Here is an 18,135-nt window from a genome sequence, read left to right as displayed (position 1 = left end):
CGCCCGCGCCCGCGCTCCTCCGGTTCCGCGGCGCCCTTGCCGGGTGCGTGCCGCTCGCCCGCCCGCCCGGCTCTCCGCGCCCGCCGCCCGCGCCCGGCCCCGGCGCCCCGGCCCTCCCGCCCCGCGCTTCATGGCTGCGCACGAATGGGACTGGTTCCAGCGCGAGGAGCTCATCGGACAGATCAGCGACATCCGAGTCCAGAACCTGCAAGGTAAAAGGCGCGACCCTTGCCTCCTCGGAGAGGGGCGCGGATCGGGGTGCCCGGGAGCCCCGGGAGCTGCTCCCCCCGCCCCCCACCGAGGAGGCTCCGACCCGCGCCGCCCCCTGCCCGGTTCTGACCCGGTCCTGTCACTTACTGGGGGGAGAGGGGGTCGGGACACCCGCCCCCAAACCCTGGGATTGCCGCCCCGGCCAGATGAACAGCGGCCCAGGGGGTGGGGCGGCACACGTGTGTGTGTGTGTGTGTGTGTGTGTGGTGGGGGGGCATCCCGTTTGCTTTGGGGGGGACGTCACAACTCCCCCTCCAGCCACAGCTGCGAGTTTGGAGAAGTTTGTACTTGGGCTTTTGGGGGCGGCGGCCCAGGTCAGGGAGGGGAGGAGAAAGTGCGATTGCGTGTGTGTGTGTGTGTGTGTGTGTGTGTGTGTGTGTGTGTGTGAGTTCGCACACTTCCTAAGTACCTCCGGGGCTAGGGGAATTGAATGGGGGGCGGCGCCTCGGGGTGGACGGGGAAGAAGGAGGTCAGAGGCGCGGATCGGTCGGGTCAGGCGGCCACTTTGTGCGGGGAGGCTGCCCCTCCCCTGGCCCGGGGGTCACCCGGTCGGGGGTGGGGGGTGCGGTAGGGGCGAGAGGCGCGGGATGCTGGGACCTGCGTCTACCTTGGGACGAGGTGAAAGGGAAGCTTGGGAGCCAGCAGGTCTGACGGGGGCTGGGGGGGCTGCCGTCGCAGATGAAGTGAATTTGTCTTCCAGAGGAGTTTGTGCATTGTGGAAGCGTAGAAACCACAAACATATTCAAAGGAAAAAATTCACCAACTGTTAACCCCATAACCCAGGCACCCACACACCCAAAGAAAGCTGCTTTTGGTGGAGGTGTACTTCCAGCCTCTCTCTTTTCATATGTGGACTTTGCAGAACTGGACAGAGTTCCACCTCCGGCCTCTCTTCACCCACATAGACGTGGGCAGGAAAGTTTAGCAGCTTCCTCTGCGGGCTTGGGTTTCTAGAGATTGCAAGGTCAGGGAGCAACTCAGAGAGAGCTGGGAGGCCTGGACAGACAAGTGATGGGGCGGTGGGTCCCCCCTCTCATCCCAAGCAGGTGTCCTGCTTTTACTGCTGGAGGGCAGAGAGCCCTAGCGGGCAGTGTGCAGTCTAGGGGGTGTGAGCAGATGACCAGGCAGTCAAGTTTAAACATTACACCTCATAGAATGTTTCCTGGGAGCCCACATGGTCTGCTCCACCCCTAGGTCGGGCAAGGATAGTGCAGGCAGAGGTGACCTGCAGTGGGGAGGAGGGAAGCCTAGTGCACTAGACACTGGAAACTGAGTTTGCTCTGGGCTCCCCTGATCTTTTCTGCTGTGATTTGTGTAAAACAGGGAGGATAGAGCTGGAGGTGCTGAAATGATCTTTTTTGATAAGCCTCACGTCTGGATCCTGTTACCTGAGAACTGACATCCTATTTGGGGGGTGGGAGTTAGTATCTTTTGCTGAGATGGCATCTGGTTTGGGCTGTCAGGGTGTGTGTGTGTGTGTGTGTGTGTGTGTGTGTGTGTGTGTGTGTTAGGCAATCAGTGTGTGTTTATTGAGCACGTACAAACCCATTCTTGGTGCAACAATTTCCTGCACTCCTCAACTCGGTATAAAGGAGATCGACTTTCGTGAAGGGATGTTCAAGAATATGAGCAGCTAGTTACACCTGGGACAGTGAGAGAAGGCTTCGCTGAATGGGGACAGTTTGAAATGGGTCTTGAGGGTTGGGTAGGAGTTCACTGAGTGGGCTCCACTCTCTCAGCTCCCAGTGAACTGTCCTCACTTTTAGGAAATTGCCAATTACGATTTGAGCATCAATGGGCTTTGCCATTTAAAAAAAATTAACTTTATGTATGTTATTTATGATTATGTACATGTATATAAAATATGCATTAATCTCAAGTACAAGCCCAACACACTTTTATGTATGGATACATCTGTGTAACCACTACCTAGATCAAGATGTAGAAGTTTTCTAGTACCCCAGATGGACGCCTTGTCTCCCTTCCCACTCCACCCTCCCAACAAAACAGCTGCTATTTTTATCTTTATTGCTATAGTTTTGCCTCTAGAACTGCTTATAAAATTGAATAGCATGGTATATATACTTTTTTTTCCCCCTCCACATCATGTTGGTGCGATTCATCCACGTTCTTGCTTGTATCAGTAGTTCCTTTTTTAAAAGAGTTTTTATAAAACTACTTTATTGATGTATAATTTACATATCGTAAAATTCAACTTGTTTTCAGTTTGTAATTCAGTGATTTTTAGTGACTCTGCAGAGTTGTGCAAACATCCCAACAACGCAGTTGGGGAACATTTTCATTACCTGCTAACGGTCCCCAGTGCCCAGCAACTGTGTCAGTCTTGCTCCCAACCCTAGATCCAGGCAGTCCATAGTTCCCTGTTTTCTCCGAGGACCCTTCCATCATATGGATGTAGCACAGTTTGTTGATCTGTTCTTTGGTGAGGGACATTTGGGTTGCTTGCAGTTCGGGGCTGTCCTGAATGGATGGTGCTGTCAGTCCTGGGGGGCGCTGTGGAGTTGCTGGCTTGAGGCTGTGCTAACTTCGCTCAGCGTCGCTGCGGAGAGGCTGGGAGAGGAGGTGGGGGCAAGAAACTGTCTGGTCTCCTCCGCCTTTCCCTTGGTATCCCTGTGTCTTAAGGATGCTAAACACCCATTTTCTCTCCTTGTCTGTGATGCTCAGGAAGTCCAACCAAAGGGCCGAGCCCAGAAGGCAGCCCTCGCTGTGCTTAGAGGATCTGCCCAAACCAGCTGGTGGGTGTCGGCCAGCCCTGGACGCGTCTGGGTGACATGCAAGTGGCGGCCTTGTTCATCTGAACTCGGCATGGGTGGTAGTCAAGGGAGGCAAGAGTCCAGGCAGAAGGTTGTTTTTCAAACTCTGCGCTTCTTTCGTGAGCACAGGTAGAAGCAGTTGTCTTGGTCGCGGGGTACAATGGGATTTCACAAATCTGCCATCATAGGGACTGAGGCGGATCCCCAGACTCCATCAGGCTTTTGTCTAGGGCCCTGAACTGTGGAATTCTGGAATCCAACGCAAGTACGACTATGATGTCACCAGACCATCCCCCACGTCGGGGTGAACGGGGCAGAAAGAGTGGCCTCTCCCAGAAGGGCTGTGACAACTCACTGTACCTGACACGTGGGCACATGAAGTCCTCTTGCTGTGCTCACTTCAATGGTTCACACAAGTGTCTGTAAATGATGGACTCTCTGGCAGGGAGCACTGATGTCCATCTGGGTGAAGCTGCCAGTGCCATCCCCACAGGGTCCCTCGCAAGGAAACGGGGGTGGCCCAAGCTGTTGACCTTTTCCGAAGGGAGAACATGGAAATGCAGGATGTAGGCAGTCACCACCTGGTGGCCCCTGCTTCCTTGGGGCCGCGTGGGTAGAGTTGAGGCTGGAGGCGGCCAGTTCAGGTCTTGCCTTACTTCTCAGCCAGGCTGTGGGCAGCAGGGGCTCCGGTGCCCTTCCTATGACAAGGCTGCTCAGCTGCCCCCTCTCCCTCTTTGACTTGGCCTGAGGGTCCAGCTGAACGCTCCACCAGTTCTGGGGTCCCCTGACTCGGGTGTTGGGCCAGGATTTGGAAAATGCTCCCGCTTATGTAGGGAGCCTCCACCACCTCCAAGGTTCATAGCCCTTTTCTGTTGAGTTTAGCAAATGTGTGCCAAATGTATAGCATCATGTAGATACCAGGGAATGCAGAATTGGTTCTTGTCCCTGTCTTGAAGGAGCGTGAAGCTGTCATGGCATCCGGCCAGACCAGGGCTTGAATTTTCTGCTTCTGGCAGCCCAGACGTCCGTTCAGTTCAGGGACATCTCCTGTTGCTCTGGCGCCTGTTGGGTCTGATGCTGTGAACCTTGACCTTACTGTTCCGGAGCAACTTGGCTAAGACCTGGCACCCCGAGTTGGAGGTGGACTGAGTTAGATGAGGCTGGGCAGTCACAAGCCTTTCCCACCACGTCTCTGGGGAAGCCAGCTAGTTAGGGGTGTGCAGTGCTGCCAGCTGGGCCCTGCCGGCTGGGGGTCCCTGAACAGCATCCTCCACCCTCTCCTTTGGTGTCTCCTTCAGTCAGAATCTCTTGGGAAGCAGTACCGCCCAGGGTTAGCAAATAGAAACTGTGACTCAGGGCACTTGGAACTGACTGCCAAACGGAGGTAGTAACGGTTAACCCGACTTCGAGCAGCCTGCGTCCTAGGCAGGGCGCAAACTGCTGCACTTAAGGTGTTCCGCAAGGCTTTGAGGCCACTTTAGAAGTGGAGAGGGAGAATGACTTGCCCAGGGTCATGGACTTGTAAGTGGAGCTGAGCTTTGAACCTGGGTCAGATCAAGCCACACTTCCCATCGCACTGGCTCTGTAAATCTTGGGTAAAGGCCACACGGGTGAAGGAGTTGGTAGCCTCAGGGTTGGGAGCTGGGAGGGCCTCTCAGAGGAGGGGAGGGGCATTGGAACCAGACCTGGAGGGCAGAGCAGAAACTGGACTGCGTGGGTTCTGCGTTGCACAACATGGAAGGGAGGAAAGTGGCTGGGATCGCCCGAAGGCTGGCTCTGAGGCAGGACTGTGCCTGTGTGGTCAGGATCGGCCCCAGTCTTGTTAGCCGCTTCCTCCTTTCCTTCCATGGGCCCAGGCACAGGCCCTCCTGAGGCCTCCCCAGACTCCACAGTGACCTCTTTGCGGCTCCGGGCCTCGCATCACCTCCTTCAAGCCACCCACAACCCAGCCACCAACACGTGTCCCTGCTAATGCCTTTAGCAGGTCTCCACGGCCGACCTGCGGGACCCAGGGCAGCTCCTGTCCACCCCAGGACTAATAGCATCATTGTCCGCGAATGCTGGGATGCACAAAGGGTCGGGCTGCACTGATTTACAGAGTCAAGGCCAAGCCCCTTTGTCTGATGGGTGAGGCCCTCTGGGGTCTGGTTGGAGATGCCACACCAGCCTCCCCTTGCACTCCCTGCACCAGTTTTTAGGTTCTTATCTCCAAACCTCTAGACCTCCTGTGCAGACAGCCATGGGATCAGGGATGTCGTCATGGTCAAAGTTAGCCGGCACCCAGAGGAACTGAGAGAGAATCTGTCCTGCTCCTGCCTCCCTTGGCTCTTGGAGGGCACAGCAAGCATGCCGGAGGTTTCTGTATAAAAACCAAAAAGATAAATCAAATTCAGAGGTTTCATGTCCCTCAGGAACTTGCTGCCTATTAGGGCCCTGCCCCAGGGCTGTGTGCTTGGTTCTAAAGGATGAGTCATTATGTAGAACCTTGCTTTCAGCCCCCCAGCTGGAGTCAAGCCACTGGCTTTGAGTTAACCCTGGATTTTGCCCACAAAAGGCTGTATTCCAGCCCTGGCTGCATCCCTCCCTCTGGGTGTGGAATCTTCTCGAGCAGCCTCTCCAGGTGGAGCGCTTATGCAGCTGGGGAATCCACAGCCAGGACGGGGTGGCTGAAGGCCTGGGTCTGGGTCGTGGCTTTGCTGCCCACTTGCTGTGGGATCCTGGAAAATCTCTTCCCCTTCCTGTGCCTGAGTCTCCTCATCTGTTAAAGGAAAGGGTTGGACCATCAGGGACTCACATGGGCCCCCTGAAGGTGGTATAAGGAGGGGTGGGGCCTGGACAGAGATGCCCACATAAAGCCATCACTGTCCCAGCCCTGGTACACATGGGTAGGCGGCCGTCGTGCAGCTCTGGGCACCGCTGAGCACAGCTGGCTGCATTCCTGAATTCTTTTCACTGCCAGGTGCAGGCGACTCATTCCTACTAAGGGATCCATGTAGAAAAGGTTGCAGTTCATGAGCTCTGTTATAAAAGTACATGGGGGTAAATGATGTGCCTTCTCGGTTTATTCTTGGCTGATTAATTATGGTTTCAATGAAGAGCCCAGGAAAGGCCTGGGACACCCAGTCTGAAATAGCTGGGCAGAGTTGAAGGTGCCCCCAGGGAGGTTTAGGGACCCACGCACGGTCCCGGCAAATGGGGGGTGAGGGTCCTGCACGTGTACGTTTGTACTGAGGGATGTTCGGGACCAGATAAAACAGAAGCCATCACTGAAAGGGTTTGTCAGCCATGAGAGGGAAGCCCTCCATCCAGAGGGCAGACTCCAGAAGAGGTTTCTCGCAGAATCTCTTGTTAGTGGCCATGGTCGTGGTTGGCCTTGACGCCATCAGAGCAGACCCGCGGCAGGGTGAGGGGAGGTTTCTGAGCAGATCCAGCTCTGGGGAAGCAGCCCTTTGCCCAAGAGGCCCAGATTACATTAACCGGCCTCCCGGACCCGGGAACACACTGGCATTTAATTTTTGACTGGAACAGCTGAGGCCCTGGGCATAGTCCTGCCCGACAAGCCAGAGGTCACGCCTGCCCTGCTTCAAAGGGGAAGAGAGAAAAAGAACGCAATTGTCTTTTCAGTGGTTAAACCATTAAAAGTAAACTCCCGGTTCCCATAGAAACCTTTTCTGATTTCCCACACTCCCTCCCCGCATCTCTTATTTTCTTAAACAGTGGTGGATTGTGTCAGTCACAGAAGGGATTAGAGGCAGCATCCAAAATCACAAGCGTGGCTTTAAAGAATCTTTCACAGTTTTCTCTTTCGCTAGTTTGTCTGCTTTTCTTTTATTAATTTTTTTTTCCTATCAGAGCAGGGATTGGCCAACTACGGTCTGAAGGCTAGATCCAGCCGGCTGCCAGTTTGGGGGAATAAAGTTTTATTGGAACACAGCTCTGCCCATCTGATTGTGTATTATCCAGGGCTGCTTTTGCACTTACAATGGCAGTTGAGAAGTTGTGAGAGAGGAGACCCACAAAACCGAAAATATTTACCCTCTGGCCCATTTAGAGTGTGGGAATCCAAAGAGCTTCCTATGGGGTGGCAGGGCCTTGTATTCTAAACCCAGACTCAGGGCACATGACGAGTAGGAGATGCTTGTGAACGGTTGTTGCGTGTATAGCAGCCCAGCCTTCTTTGCAGAGGGCTGACGCATGCCTGGGGTGAGTTCTGTGACTGCTTTAGAAATGGACTTCCCCATGGGCAGCCTGGCCGTTTGTTCAAATAGTTACTGAGTCCTCCCCGAAATACTGGGAGCTGGGATGGAGGGATGGATGGGACACTCCGGGAAGTCCCCAGGACACAGAGGACAGCGGGCGTCATGAGGCTAAGATGAGCATTTTAGGACTGAGGTTGCTAAGGTGGGTGCTGCCGGGAGTATGGGGGGAGGGGAGGCCTGAGCCGGCCTTAGGGGTTGGGGCCTGGAAAAATCTGTAATCCCAAAGGCAGGCAGTGTAGAACCAGGGAGTAGGGGAATGCAGTGTGTGGTGGTGGTGGGCTCTCTGGTGGGATTGCCGCCAGGGGTGGGGGGTGGGGCTGGTGCAGGGAGGTGGGCCCCAGAGGTAGCCCGTGCAGCTGCATTCCTGTTGCGGTTCCTGAGCCCCGGGAGCCACTGCTTCTTGGAGGTGATAGTCCAAAGCTCCGAAGACCAGGAAAAGCCAGAGAGGGTTTGGGGAATTCTGCAGAAGCCCTGGAATCATTCTGGTGTCAGCCGGCGGGACCTTCTGCTCCTGCAGAACTGGGGGGTCTAATTGGAAGGCCTTAGGGCTCTGATGATGTCATGCCCACCCCTGCTTCTCCCTCCTGGGGGAGGGGCTCTCCATGTAGGCAGGAGCCTTGGTGATATTTATATCCCTTTTTATATCTCTTTTAAACTATTTTTAATCTTCTATGGTATAACACACTTAAAAAGCAGCGTTCTGTGGCCTTCTCGATGGGAACTGGAGCGGGGGGTGGGGAGGGGGCATGGAGGTGACCCGACAGTTTGGTGGTGAAATAACTTAGCCCACAGATGGGCTCCTCTACCGGCTCCTCCCTCACCTCCCGCATCCTCAAGGCATCCTCAAGGCCTCTCATCTACATCTCGCCTTTCTTGCCTGCATTTGCAAACAGCCTCCTTTTCAGTTGCCCGGGACCACTGTTTTCCTGCTTCCGGCTCCTCTGGCCCCACTTTAGCCCTGCCATCCGAAGATCTTTCTCTCCCAGGTCTGTCCTCTACCAAGACTCCTCTTTGCCCTCAGGCAGAAACCCTGCTGTGTGCTCTGGGCACCCTAGCTTCTGTCCTTTCTTGAATCAACCAGCTGTACCAGGAAATCTTCCTGTTTCTCCCACAAGCCACTCCTTTCTCATCCCTATACCTCTGTCCGCATGGCTCCTTCTACAGAGAATGGCCGTGGCCGCACCTGGGGAGGCCTCTCAGCACCCCACCTGAGCCCTCCTCGGGGGAATTCACAGCCGCCTCCCCTGGACTCCCTACCTTCCAGCCCTGAGAAGGTCCCCAGAGGAGCGCATGCATCTTTGTCCCACCAGCCCCCGACATGGAGTAGGCCCGCAGAACTGTTTGCTGAACTGCTGTAGGCTGAATGATGGTCCACATCCTAATCCCAGAACCTGGGAATGTGTTACCTGGTAAAGGGACTTTGCAGATGTGATTAAGTGCAGGAGCTTGAGATGGATTATGCAGATGGGTCCCCTTAACCAAGCATCTTCGTAAGAGGGAGGCAGGAGGGTTAGAGAGGAGATGTGTCGATGGAACCAGAGGCCATAGTGATGCTATTGCTGGAAGGGGCCATGAGCCAAGGAGTGCAGGCAGCCTCTAGGAGCTGGAAAAGAAAAGGAAATGGATTCTCCCCTAGGGTCTCCAGAAGGAACACAATCCCCGCTGATAACTTTGATGTTAACCTGTCAAACCCATTACAGACCTCTGACCTCCAGAACTGTAAGATAATAAATTGTGTTGCTTTAAGCCTCTAAGCTTGTGGTAATTGGTCACAGCAGCAACAGGAAACTGATACACCGATGAATTACAAGTGGCTTATCAAGCCTTTTCCTCTTTCCTGGAAGAGACACATCTGGGAAACATTCACACAGCTGAAATACCCTTTAGGTTGCGTGGGAGTGTGATGGACACCCAGGGCGATGGTGCTGAGCCTGAGCCAGGAGTGCAGAGACCTGGGCTCTGGTCACAGGGCTGGCACCACCTGGCTGTGGAACCCGGGGCGGCTGCCTGACCAAGGGCAGCCGGGCAGGATCTGAGGGGGCAGGAGAGGGGGCCTGCCTGGGCCTACACAGGCTCTTTGCCCAGAGGGCCACGTGCAGTAGTGGACTGATCCGAGATGCACGCCGGGCTGTGGATAACCAGGGGACAATGCCACCGGCTGGCCCAGTGGCCTATGCCCTTTGGCCCTGACGGTGTGGATGGTGCAACAGGACGAGGGTGATGTCACAGCCGCCTCCAGGTACATACCCTGTTGTGTGGACCTTGGGATTCAGCGTGCTCTGGCAGCAATAACATCTCTGTTCTAATCCTTGTGTTGTTTCAGAGTTCAGATGCGTGAACTCCGGAAATGCTCATAACCATGAGTGAGTTAAGTCTCAGATATTTTGGGTAAACATTCTTCTATTTCATGTGAAATATCAAAGGCTGTTTAGAAAACAAAAGAACAAGATTAGAGGATTGGCTTATATGTAGTTCCTGATGTTTGGCTCCGTTATATCAAGAGCTAAAAGTTCAAACCGAAACATGCAATTATGAGGAACTTAAATTCCCAGAGAATGAAAGGAAAGCCCTAATCGCACCTCGCTGTTTAAGCATGGTTGAATGACGTCATAGCGCACTTTGGTTATTTGTGTTCCTAAACTTCCCCTCTGCTTAGCTGAAGGTCACCCCATAACCTTCATTGCTCTGGGTCCATCGGCTCCACGGTATCAACTTTTTGAAACCCATAGTGGTCATTGAGGATGACGCTTTCACTCTTTTCTTTTTCTACTTAATTTTATAAAACAAGGATGAATGGCAACCAAATGTTGCAGTAATTCCCCAAATGTGCGATACAATGAAGATGGCATTTGTAGCTACAAGGCTCCCCTGTGCTGTAGCTTGGCCCCTTTCTTATCAGGCTGACTTAGCCAAGACCCAACTGGAGTGACTAAAGAGAATCTGGGGCATCATGGTTGTAAAATGTATCATACAGAGTACAGGTTCTATAAAGATCAGTTAAGTCAAAGGTTGCCTTAATTGGTTGTAGGGCCCTGATGTTGTGGTTACGGGGAGTGTGGGGGATGGGGGATTGGCTGCTGGCTGGACCCTGCAGCACATCTTCCAAAGAACCCCTGTGGTGGGCTTTATCATCTATCCCCCCAGAACTAAGGCTGAGCAAGGGTGTCACGAATGCCAAGCTACTGAGCTGGTAAGTGGCAGAACCAGGAATCCGAGTCAAGTCTGGGAAGGTGGAGTAAGTTGGGAGGAGGAGATGTTCCGGGGAGGGGGCGGGGAGACTGGTGGGACGTGGGCTTGGGGGAGGGGAGAGACTGGGTGAGCCCTGGCTCAAGGCCCCGCTGGCTGTGGAGAGGGCTATTGATTTGGAACCCAGGAGGGAGGCTGGGCCAGGCTAAAGCTGTTTGGCAAGCGCTCAGCCAGCCTTGGGTATCGCTTCTTATCAGAGTGGGCTCGGTGACTCAGCTGTTTATCGTCACGTACATACCAGGCTCCTCACACCGGGACAAAATAATATCTGAATTCCTAACTGATGATTCCTGACTCCTGATTCCCAGGGGCAGATCTGAGAAGCGCGAGGACAAGGGTCCCCTTTATGGAGGTTGGCAAGGTGAAATCCCTGTAACCTAGAATTATGGCCGAAGGGACTGGAGGCAGCCTTGGGAAACCAGCCTGTCATCCTCATCCTGGGCTGTATTATGGCCGTGGCAGATTGTAAAGCACAGTCATCCCCATTATATCATTTTAATTCTCCTGGAACCCTTTGAGATTGGTAGTGTATCCCCACTCTACAGATGCAGACACTGAGGCCCAGAGGAGTTCGGCCACTTTGCCCCATCCCACAGCTAGTGAGCAGCAGCCTGAGGTTTAATTCCACAGTCTGGGGTCTGAGACTTACCCTGGCCTTGCATACCTACCAGCACTTGCTGAGTCTGGTCTGTGCAAGGTGATTCACTTTTCCCTCATGTACACAAGGGACTGTGTGTGTGTGTGTGTGTGTGTGTGTGTGTGTAGCTCTCCCTTGCAGAACTGGTCTGGCCTTTGAGCTTGACTCTGATCTAAAACAAAGCAAAATGTGATAACCTTCCAAATCAAAGCTGAGGACTTGGACCTGGGTGGTAGTGTGTTGGCAGGCCTGGGTGATGACCTGTTGAGTTCCCAGAAGTGTTGTGGGCAAGTGCCAAGTACTGGCGTGTGATGGTTCACCTGTGGGGGCATGGGGAGATGAGGTACCATGATGCCATGAGACTGATAAGGGGCTGGCAGAGGGGGAGGCCAGGAACCAGACAAGTGTTACCCTTGATAGATTGTGACCACCCAGGGTGGGCATAGTTGTACTTGGATTTGTTATAAGTGGTGGCTTGTTGACTGTTGGTTTGCCCTGGTAGACCAGAAGACTCATTGGACCGGGCCTGTCCTGTCCACCACTGTGTCTCCGGGCCTGCCCTCCTGTCCTAGGCTCAGTGTGTGCTCAGTTCATATTGAATGGAGACTCAAAAGGAAAGTGTACATTCCGGATCTGGCAGAACTGGGGTTTAAATTTTAGCCTCTTTTTAGTATTGCTTAGCTGTAGATGATCTGAGCCTGACAATATCTTTTAGGTGATAAAGGGAATAATCCCAACTTCTCTTGGTTGTGAGAACATTCAGTGATGTCACATGTCTTCATCAATGTCTGTGTAGCTTTCCCTTGCCTTTTCCAAGTCGTATGAGACTATAGTTCTCCAAGGTTTATATGAAAGACAGTGGTTCCCTCTCGTTGCCCCTTTTCCCAGAGCCAAATGCTTGCAAATTCTTTTGGCAGATGATTTTGGTATTTTCTTCCATGTGTGTAAATAAATGCATGTATTCCTTCATCTTGATTTTTTGGTTCTGGGCTCCAATTTCCTACTATGAAAGGTCAGGATGTAGGTCTCCTTTTTAGCTCTTTTAACCTCAGCTCTTTCCTGTCCTCCCAATTTTCTGATAGATTGTCATCATAATTTTGGTGAGATCAGTAATTGGGGTTTATACTGTTCCTAGTAGGTCAGTGCGATTCAGAGCTTCATTGTGGAATAAATTAGGATCACCTTTCCTGCTGTTCTTTCTGGTTTCCTTGGAGTTAAAAATTGTCTATTGTTTTTGGCATATATGCTTAAATTCTTCCTCAAACTCCCTGTTAGTGTTCTAGATAGCCCCTCACGTTGTTTGGATGCATCAGGTAAATTCTCCCGATTTCCTCTTCCTGAACACTTCAGGATCCTCTGACCTGTCTCCAGTCTGGACTCATTGTCCCACACACCTGGGACCTGGCTGTCACATGGGCCCTCTGTCACCATCACCTGTGGTTCCCTTCTGTCCTGGGTCAGATCTGCCATTTCCTGCCTGCATCTATGGCTTTGTCCCTTGTATATAGGAGCACATTCTTCCTGAGAAAGAGTGCCTGGAGAGTGAATTTTCTGAGAACTTACTCTTGGGAAAAGGAGTTTATTCTCCACTAATTCTTTTTTTTTTGGCTGAATTGGGTCTTCGTTGCTGCGCACGGGCTTTCTCTAGTTGTGGAGAGCAGGGGCTACTCTTCATTGCGGTGCGCAGGCTTTTTAGTGCAGTGGCTTCTCTTGCTTTGGAGCACAGGCTCTAGGCGTGTTGGCTTCAGTAGTTGCGGCTCGTGTGCTCAGCAGTTGTGGCTCACAGGCTTTAGACTGCAGGCTCAGTAGCTGTAGCACACGGGCTTAGTTGCTCCGCGGCATGTGGGATCTTCCTGGAGCAGGGATTGAACCCATGTCCCCTGCATTGGCATGCGGATTCTTAACCACTGCGTCACCTAGGAAGTCCCTCTCCACTAACTCTTGATTGCTAGATTAGCTAGGCATCAAATTCAAGGTTGGAAATAATTTTCCTTCTGAGTATTGAAAGCCTCCCTCCACTGTCTTCTGGCTTGCAGGGTTGCAGTTGAGACACATGAAGCCATTTTTGATTCTTTGCGTGGCCTGTTTTGTTCTCTCTGGAAGCTTGTAGAGTCCTCTTTTTGTCCCCAGGGCCCTGAGACATCAGGGTGATCCGTCATGCTGAGCTCTTCTTAGTGAGACCCTTCCATCTGGAGCTGTGTCTTTTGGTTCTAGGAAGTGTTCTTGGATTATTCCATCATGGTTTCTGCTCCTTGGTTTTCTCTAATCTTCTAGAACGCCTTTTATTTGGATATCGGTCCTCCTGGACTAATCTTCCAATTTTCTTATCTTTTTCTATTTTCCATCCCTTTTGCTTTTTGCTCTGCTTTCTGGGAGATGGCATCAATTTTATGCTTCATATTTTAATCTACCACATTTTTAATTCGCAAGAGCTCTTTCCTTTTCTTAAGAGAAGCCCCGCATCTCCTCTTGCACACTGAGGATAGTAGTGACGGGCAGTGGTGGCCGGGGTGAGGCTTTGGAAGGCTGTGGTTGAGAGCGTGGCGCCCCGTGGTCTGACTCGAATCCCATCTCCCCCACTTGCTTGTTTTGTGACTTTGGGCAAGTTATTTAACTTTGTTATTCTTCAAACACCTCATCTGTAAAATGGGACTCATAAGACTGATGTCTGCTTCAAGAGCTGCGATGATTACATGAGTGACTAGAGGTGGAAGATTGAGAGCTGACCGTGCGTATTGGATGTGCTCAAATGTGTGTGTGTTCCTTCTGCCTCTCCCTTTGTTTACTGTGTTCATTTGGTCTAGAGCTTTCAACATTGGAAACTTCTTTCTTTAGCTGACTCATTCACAGTCTGTGGCTGGCTTCTCATACTTAAGAGCTGGGGACTTAAAAGTATCCTCTGAGCACAGGGGGCAGAGCTTTTTGACCAGAGTGCCTCTGATGGGTGCCCTGTGGGCTGTGTCATGGGGAACCCCAATGTCACTATGTTTAAGTCTTTCCTCTGGCTGGACAGACTCCCTGTGGAAGAGTCTTACAGTCTCCTGTCTGGAGGGTCAAGGCCAGGGTGCTGGGGGTGAGGGCTGAGGGTCTGGGAGCTGAAAGAAGAAAGAGGGCTTAGGCCAGGGAGGTCTTCTGCATCCTATATGTGTAAAATCACTTAATCTGCCTGTTTTGAGTACAGTTCGCAATGAGACCTTCTGTCTCACCCTCTTCAGAGAATAAACTTCTAGCCTCGTGCCAGATGGAGGAGGGACAGTCACCCAGCTGGGAGACGTGGGGGAGGGGAGACAGGGACCCATTTGGTTCTTTCCTCTAATCCTCTTTTTGCATTCTTCCACCCCCAACCCGTTTCCAGAGATACCTGTGACCACTCTTTCCTGACCCTTTGGGACATCTTCTTGTATGTTGGGTTGGTTTCTGTCCTTTCTCGCTGCCACTTGACTTCTTGAGTTTGGTAAATCAGGTATCAGAGATCAGTCTTCCCTCCACCCTGCAGAATCTGTAGCTGTGTTCGCTTCTGTGCTTTCCATCCTAGAGTATTTCTATTCTGTATACACAATACATCCAACAGACAACATTGCTTTACTCTCGGTTTTAGTGGCGTTTCCAGATGGACTGAAATTAGAGCCTGTGTTCCGTGTGTCCTCTTTTCCAAGAAGTCCCTCCCTCGCCTTTCCAAGTGTCTCAGGAGAGCCACGGAGGAAGCTGGCAGGCCGGTGCTATGTTCACCTTAGCCTTGAAGATTCCAAGCGTGAAGATGCTTGCTTGGCGACATTCCCTTTCCTTTTGACTGTTTTCCAGAACCTGCTGCTGAATACACGTTACCAGGAAACCTCGGGGAAATAGTGGGAGGATTTCAGTCACTCGATGGCTGTTTTCCCAGCCACACACTATGCTTACCTGGGGCTGGGGACCCAGGGGCTGGAGGTCAGGTTTCTGGGTGGGCTGCAGCTGTACAGGAGGAAGGACTTCCTCCTATGCACTTGCCACTGAGGTCCCCCCAGGCCTCAACACCCTGATCAGTGGGCTAAAAGCTCCTCTCAGCTTGGCAGGTGGGGTTTTAATCGGATCCCCAGTGGCAACCTTTATGCCCTTGGTTTTGCTGTCCTTGTTTTAAAGCTGCAGCCTCTGCTGCCCACGGGTTGCCTTGGCTCCTCAGGAGAGAGAAACCAAAGCGCTGAAGGAACAGGTTGTTTGGTTTCTACATTGTTTGATGTTGGAACCCTGCCTGCTTTTATAAAACTTTCCCAACCCCAAAGCCACAGGCTACCTGGGGGAGAATTGTCTGGGGCCAAGCTTTGAAAGTTAAGCTACTCTTCATGGCAAGATTAAAGATTGTCCTTCCTGAACCTCCATCAGACACTGCCAGGCTGACTTGACTTGATGGTCTAGATTTTTGAGTGGGTTGGATTACCTGGGAGGAGAAGCGGGGGAAAACACCCTTTGGAGAGTCCAGTAAAGACCGAATTAATACATGATCCCCCAGGACCACTGGAATGATGCCTCGTTATCCTGCAGCCCTTATCGAGTAAACACAGTTGACCAACAAGAACGTAATCAGAGAAAGAAGAGCCTGCCTGGTCTACAGCAAAATGAGGTTTTGGAAGCCAGGGGTGAACCTGAATTTTAGCGTTTTACTTTTGTAGCCGTAGAAGGTTAGCCAAATCACGTGTCCCTGTGGAACTTTGATCTTTTCCACCTGTAATGTGACATCAATAACAGGAATGCCCTCCTGGGGTGGTTTAGAGGATTCAGAGAAGTGAATGCTGAGTGCCTGATCTGATCAGGACCTTTTGAATAAATGTTTATTTAAAGCAGAAGAGGAATTGTATTGCTGTGGCAGTTGATGTTTTGATAAGGGTTCAACTGAATGGCGTGAATGAATCCATCACTTAGTCAATATTTTGAGGTCAGATTTGGTGTCTATACTCAGGGATCACGTTGTGGAGAAAACAGGGCAGTAGTTGACAAGCACTGAGTGAGTTGTCTAGTTGGAGGCCTGGAATCCTTTGAAGATGGCGAGATGGTGGGGGCTGAGCCATCCAGCCAGGTGCCGTGTAGCTGGACCTTGTGTTGGGCGGGAATTGAGAATGGTTAGGTGGAGGTTGACCAGGCTGGCCCTCCAGGTGAGGGAGGAGGTTGGTACAAGCCAAGGTGCAGAGGCAAGAATATGCTGGAATGTTCAGAAAGTGACTGATCCAGCCTGGGTGGGAAAAGGGCCTAGAGGGGGCAGTGTTCGTGAATCATCATTAATAATGAAGTGACCTTTTGGACTTATTTTTTTCCCTGCTGCCATTTTCCCTGGGGACGTGGCCTGGGCTGGCTTGTGACCAGCATTCCACAATGTGTAGGTTTCGGGGGGATGCTGTTGGGTTTTGGAGCAGGTGGTCCTCCTTGGCTAAGATGTTCCATGTGTTACAGGAGGCTTAGCATCCTTGGTTGAGCCCACAAAATGCCACTCATGTGACGGTCAAAATCTCCTTCTACTTGGGGGAGTGGTCCCACCCATTAGGGAACTAACAGCGTACCATGTATGCAGATGCAGGGGGCGAGCTGCGCTTTTCCAAAGAGCCATCTCCACTCATACACAGAGGAGCTGTGGTGACTACGTGTGCCCCTCACTCAAAAGATTCTTTGATAGGAAGCCCCAGCGTTGAGGCCCTTGGAAAATCTATAGTTGATGTAATAGTTTTTCTGTGAATTGTGTCCATTATAACAGAGTCCTCTGCAGTTCTTGGAAGAGTCCAGCAAAGTGATGCAACAATGCATGACCCTTTGGACTATTCCACGGAAAATTACTTAATGCATCAGGTGCAGATACTGCAACTTTTGTTTTGCACAGTATTGCCTCTTTTCTCTCCAAATCAAACCAACCAGAGCCCTTCTGGTTCTTGAGTGAACTTGACGCAACAGATGTTTGTTGAGTGTCTGCTTGGTGCCAGGCGCTCTCGCAGGCGCTGGGGAGAGACAGGCCTCGTCTCTGGCCCCTGGCAGGGGACCAGTCCCTACGGTCCTGCCAGGATATGATGGCAACCATAATGGCGGACAATTGTGAGAGCATCCAGCCAGGGCACCCTGCAGCAGGTGCCACGAAGGGCTCTCAGACAACGTGACACTTTAAGTTGAAGTGAGAAGGATAAATGGGAATGAGCCCGGTGGAAGGAGGAGAGGGACATTCCGTGCAGAGGGGACGACTCGGCCAGAGGCTGAAGTGGGCAGGGGCGTGGCTCACAGACACGGCTCTACCGACTGGAGGGGACAGAGGTGGCCTTGGGGCCCGTATTCTGTCTGGAGCACCTCGTGGGCAGAGCCCTTGAGCCCCATGCTGGGTGAAGAGGGCATGTCTTTGGAGGTGGAGGTAGAGCTTCTGGGTTTTTTTCCATTCAGTGTAGCAACAGAGTGGGGCGCTGGGCCATTATTGGAGGGACCAAAAGGTCTATGATTCCCTCCCTTCCTCCCTTCCTCCCTCCCTTCCTCCCTCTCTTCCTTCCTTCCTCCCTCCCTCCCTCCCTCCCTTCCTTCCTTCCTCCCTCCCTCCCTCCCTTCCTTCCTCCCTCCCTTCCTTCCTCCCTCCCTTCCTTCCTTCCTTCCTCCCTTCCTTCCTTCCTCCCTCCCTCCCTTCCTTCCTCCCTTCCTTCCTTCCTCCCTTCCTTCCTCCCTTCCTTCCTTCCTCCCTTCCATCCTCCCTTCCTTCCTTCCTTCCTTCCTCCCTCCCTCCCTCCCTCCCTCTCTTCCTTCCTTCCTTCCTTCCTCCCTCCCTCCCTCCTTTCCTCCCTTCCTTCCTTCCTTCCTCCCTCTCTCTCTCTTTCTTCCCTTCTTCCTTCCTTTCTTTTTCTTTCTCTCCCTTTCTTTCTTTCTTTCTTTCTTTCTTTCTTTCTTTCTTTCTTTCTTTCTTTCTTTCTTTCTTCCTTTCTTTCTTTTGTATGTTCGTTCGTTCATTCGTTCTTTC

General features: G+C 52.1%; 1 protein-coding gene across 4 annotated transcripts in view; it reads left to right on the top strand.

The window, feature by feature from the left end:
- The first annotated feature begins 65 nt into the window (after positions 1–65).
- Positions 66–18,135, top strand: part of CLMN (calmin) — a 126,451-nt gene continuing 108,381 nt past the window's right edge. For all 4 annotated transcript variants that reach the window (XR_009053347.1, XR_009053346.1, XM_057733435.1 and 1 more), the window contains exon 1: positions 66–212. Coding sequence is in view for 2 of the 4 variants with exons in the window: in XM_057733435.1 (XP_057589418.1) it covers positions 131–212 (82 nt within the window). In the remaining 2 variants the exon portion in view is untranslated. The remainder of the gene's footprint in view (positions 213–18,135) is intronic.

This window comes from Hippopotamus amphibius, chromosome 4, assembly GCF_030028045.1.
Source record: "Hippopotamus amphibius kiboko isolate mHipAmp2 chromosome 4, mHipAmp2.hap2, whole genome shotgun sequence".
Lineage (NCBI taxonomy): Eukaryota > Metazoa > Chordata > Mammalia > Artiodactyla > Hippopotamidae > Hippopotamus > Hippopotamus amphibius.
The sequence above is the reverse complement of the archived record's forward strand: the minus strand, read 5'-3'. Positions and strand labels throughout refer to the sequence as shown.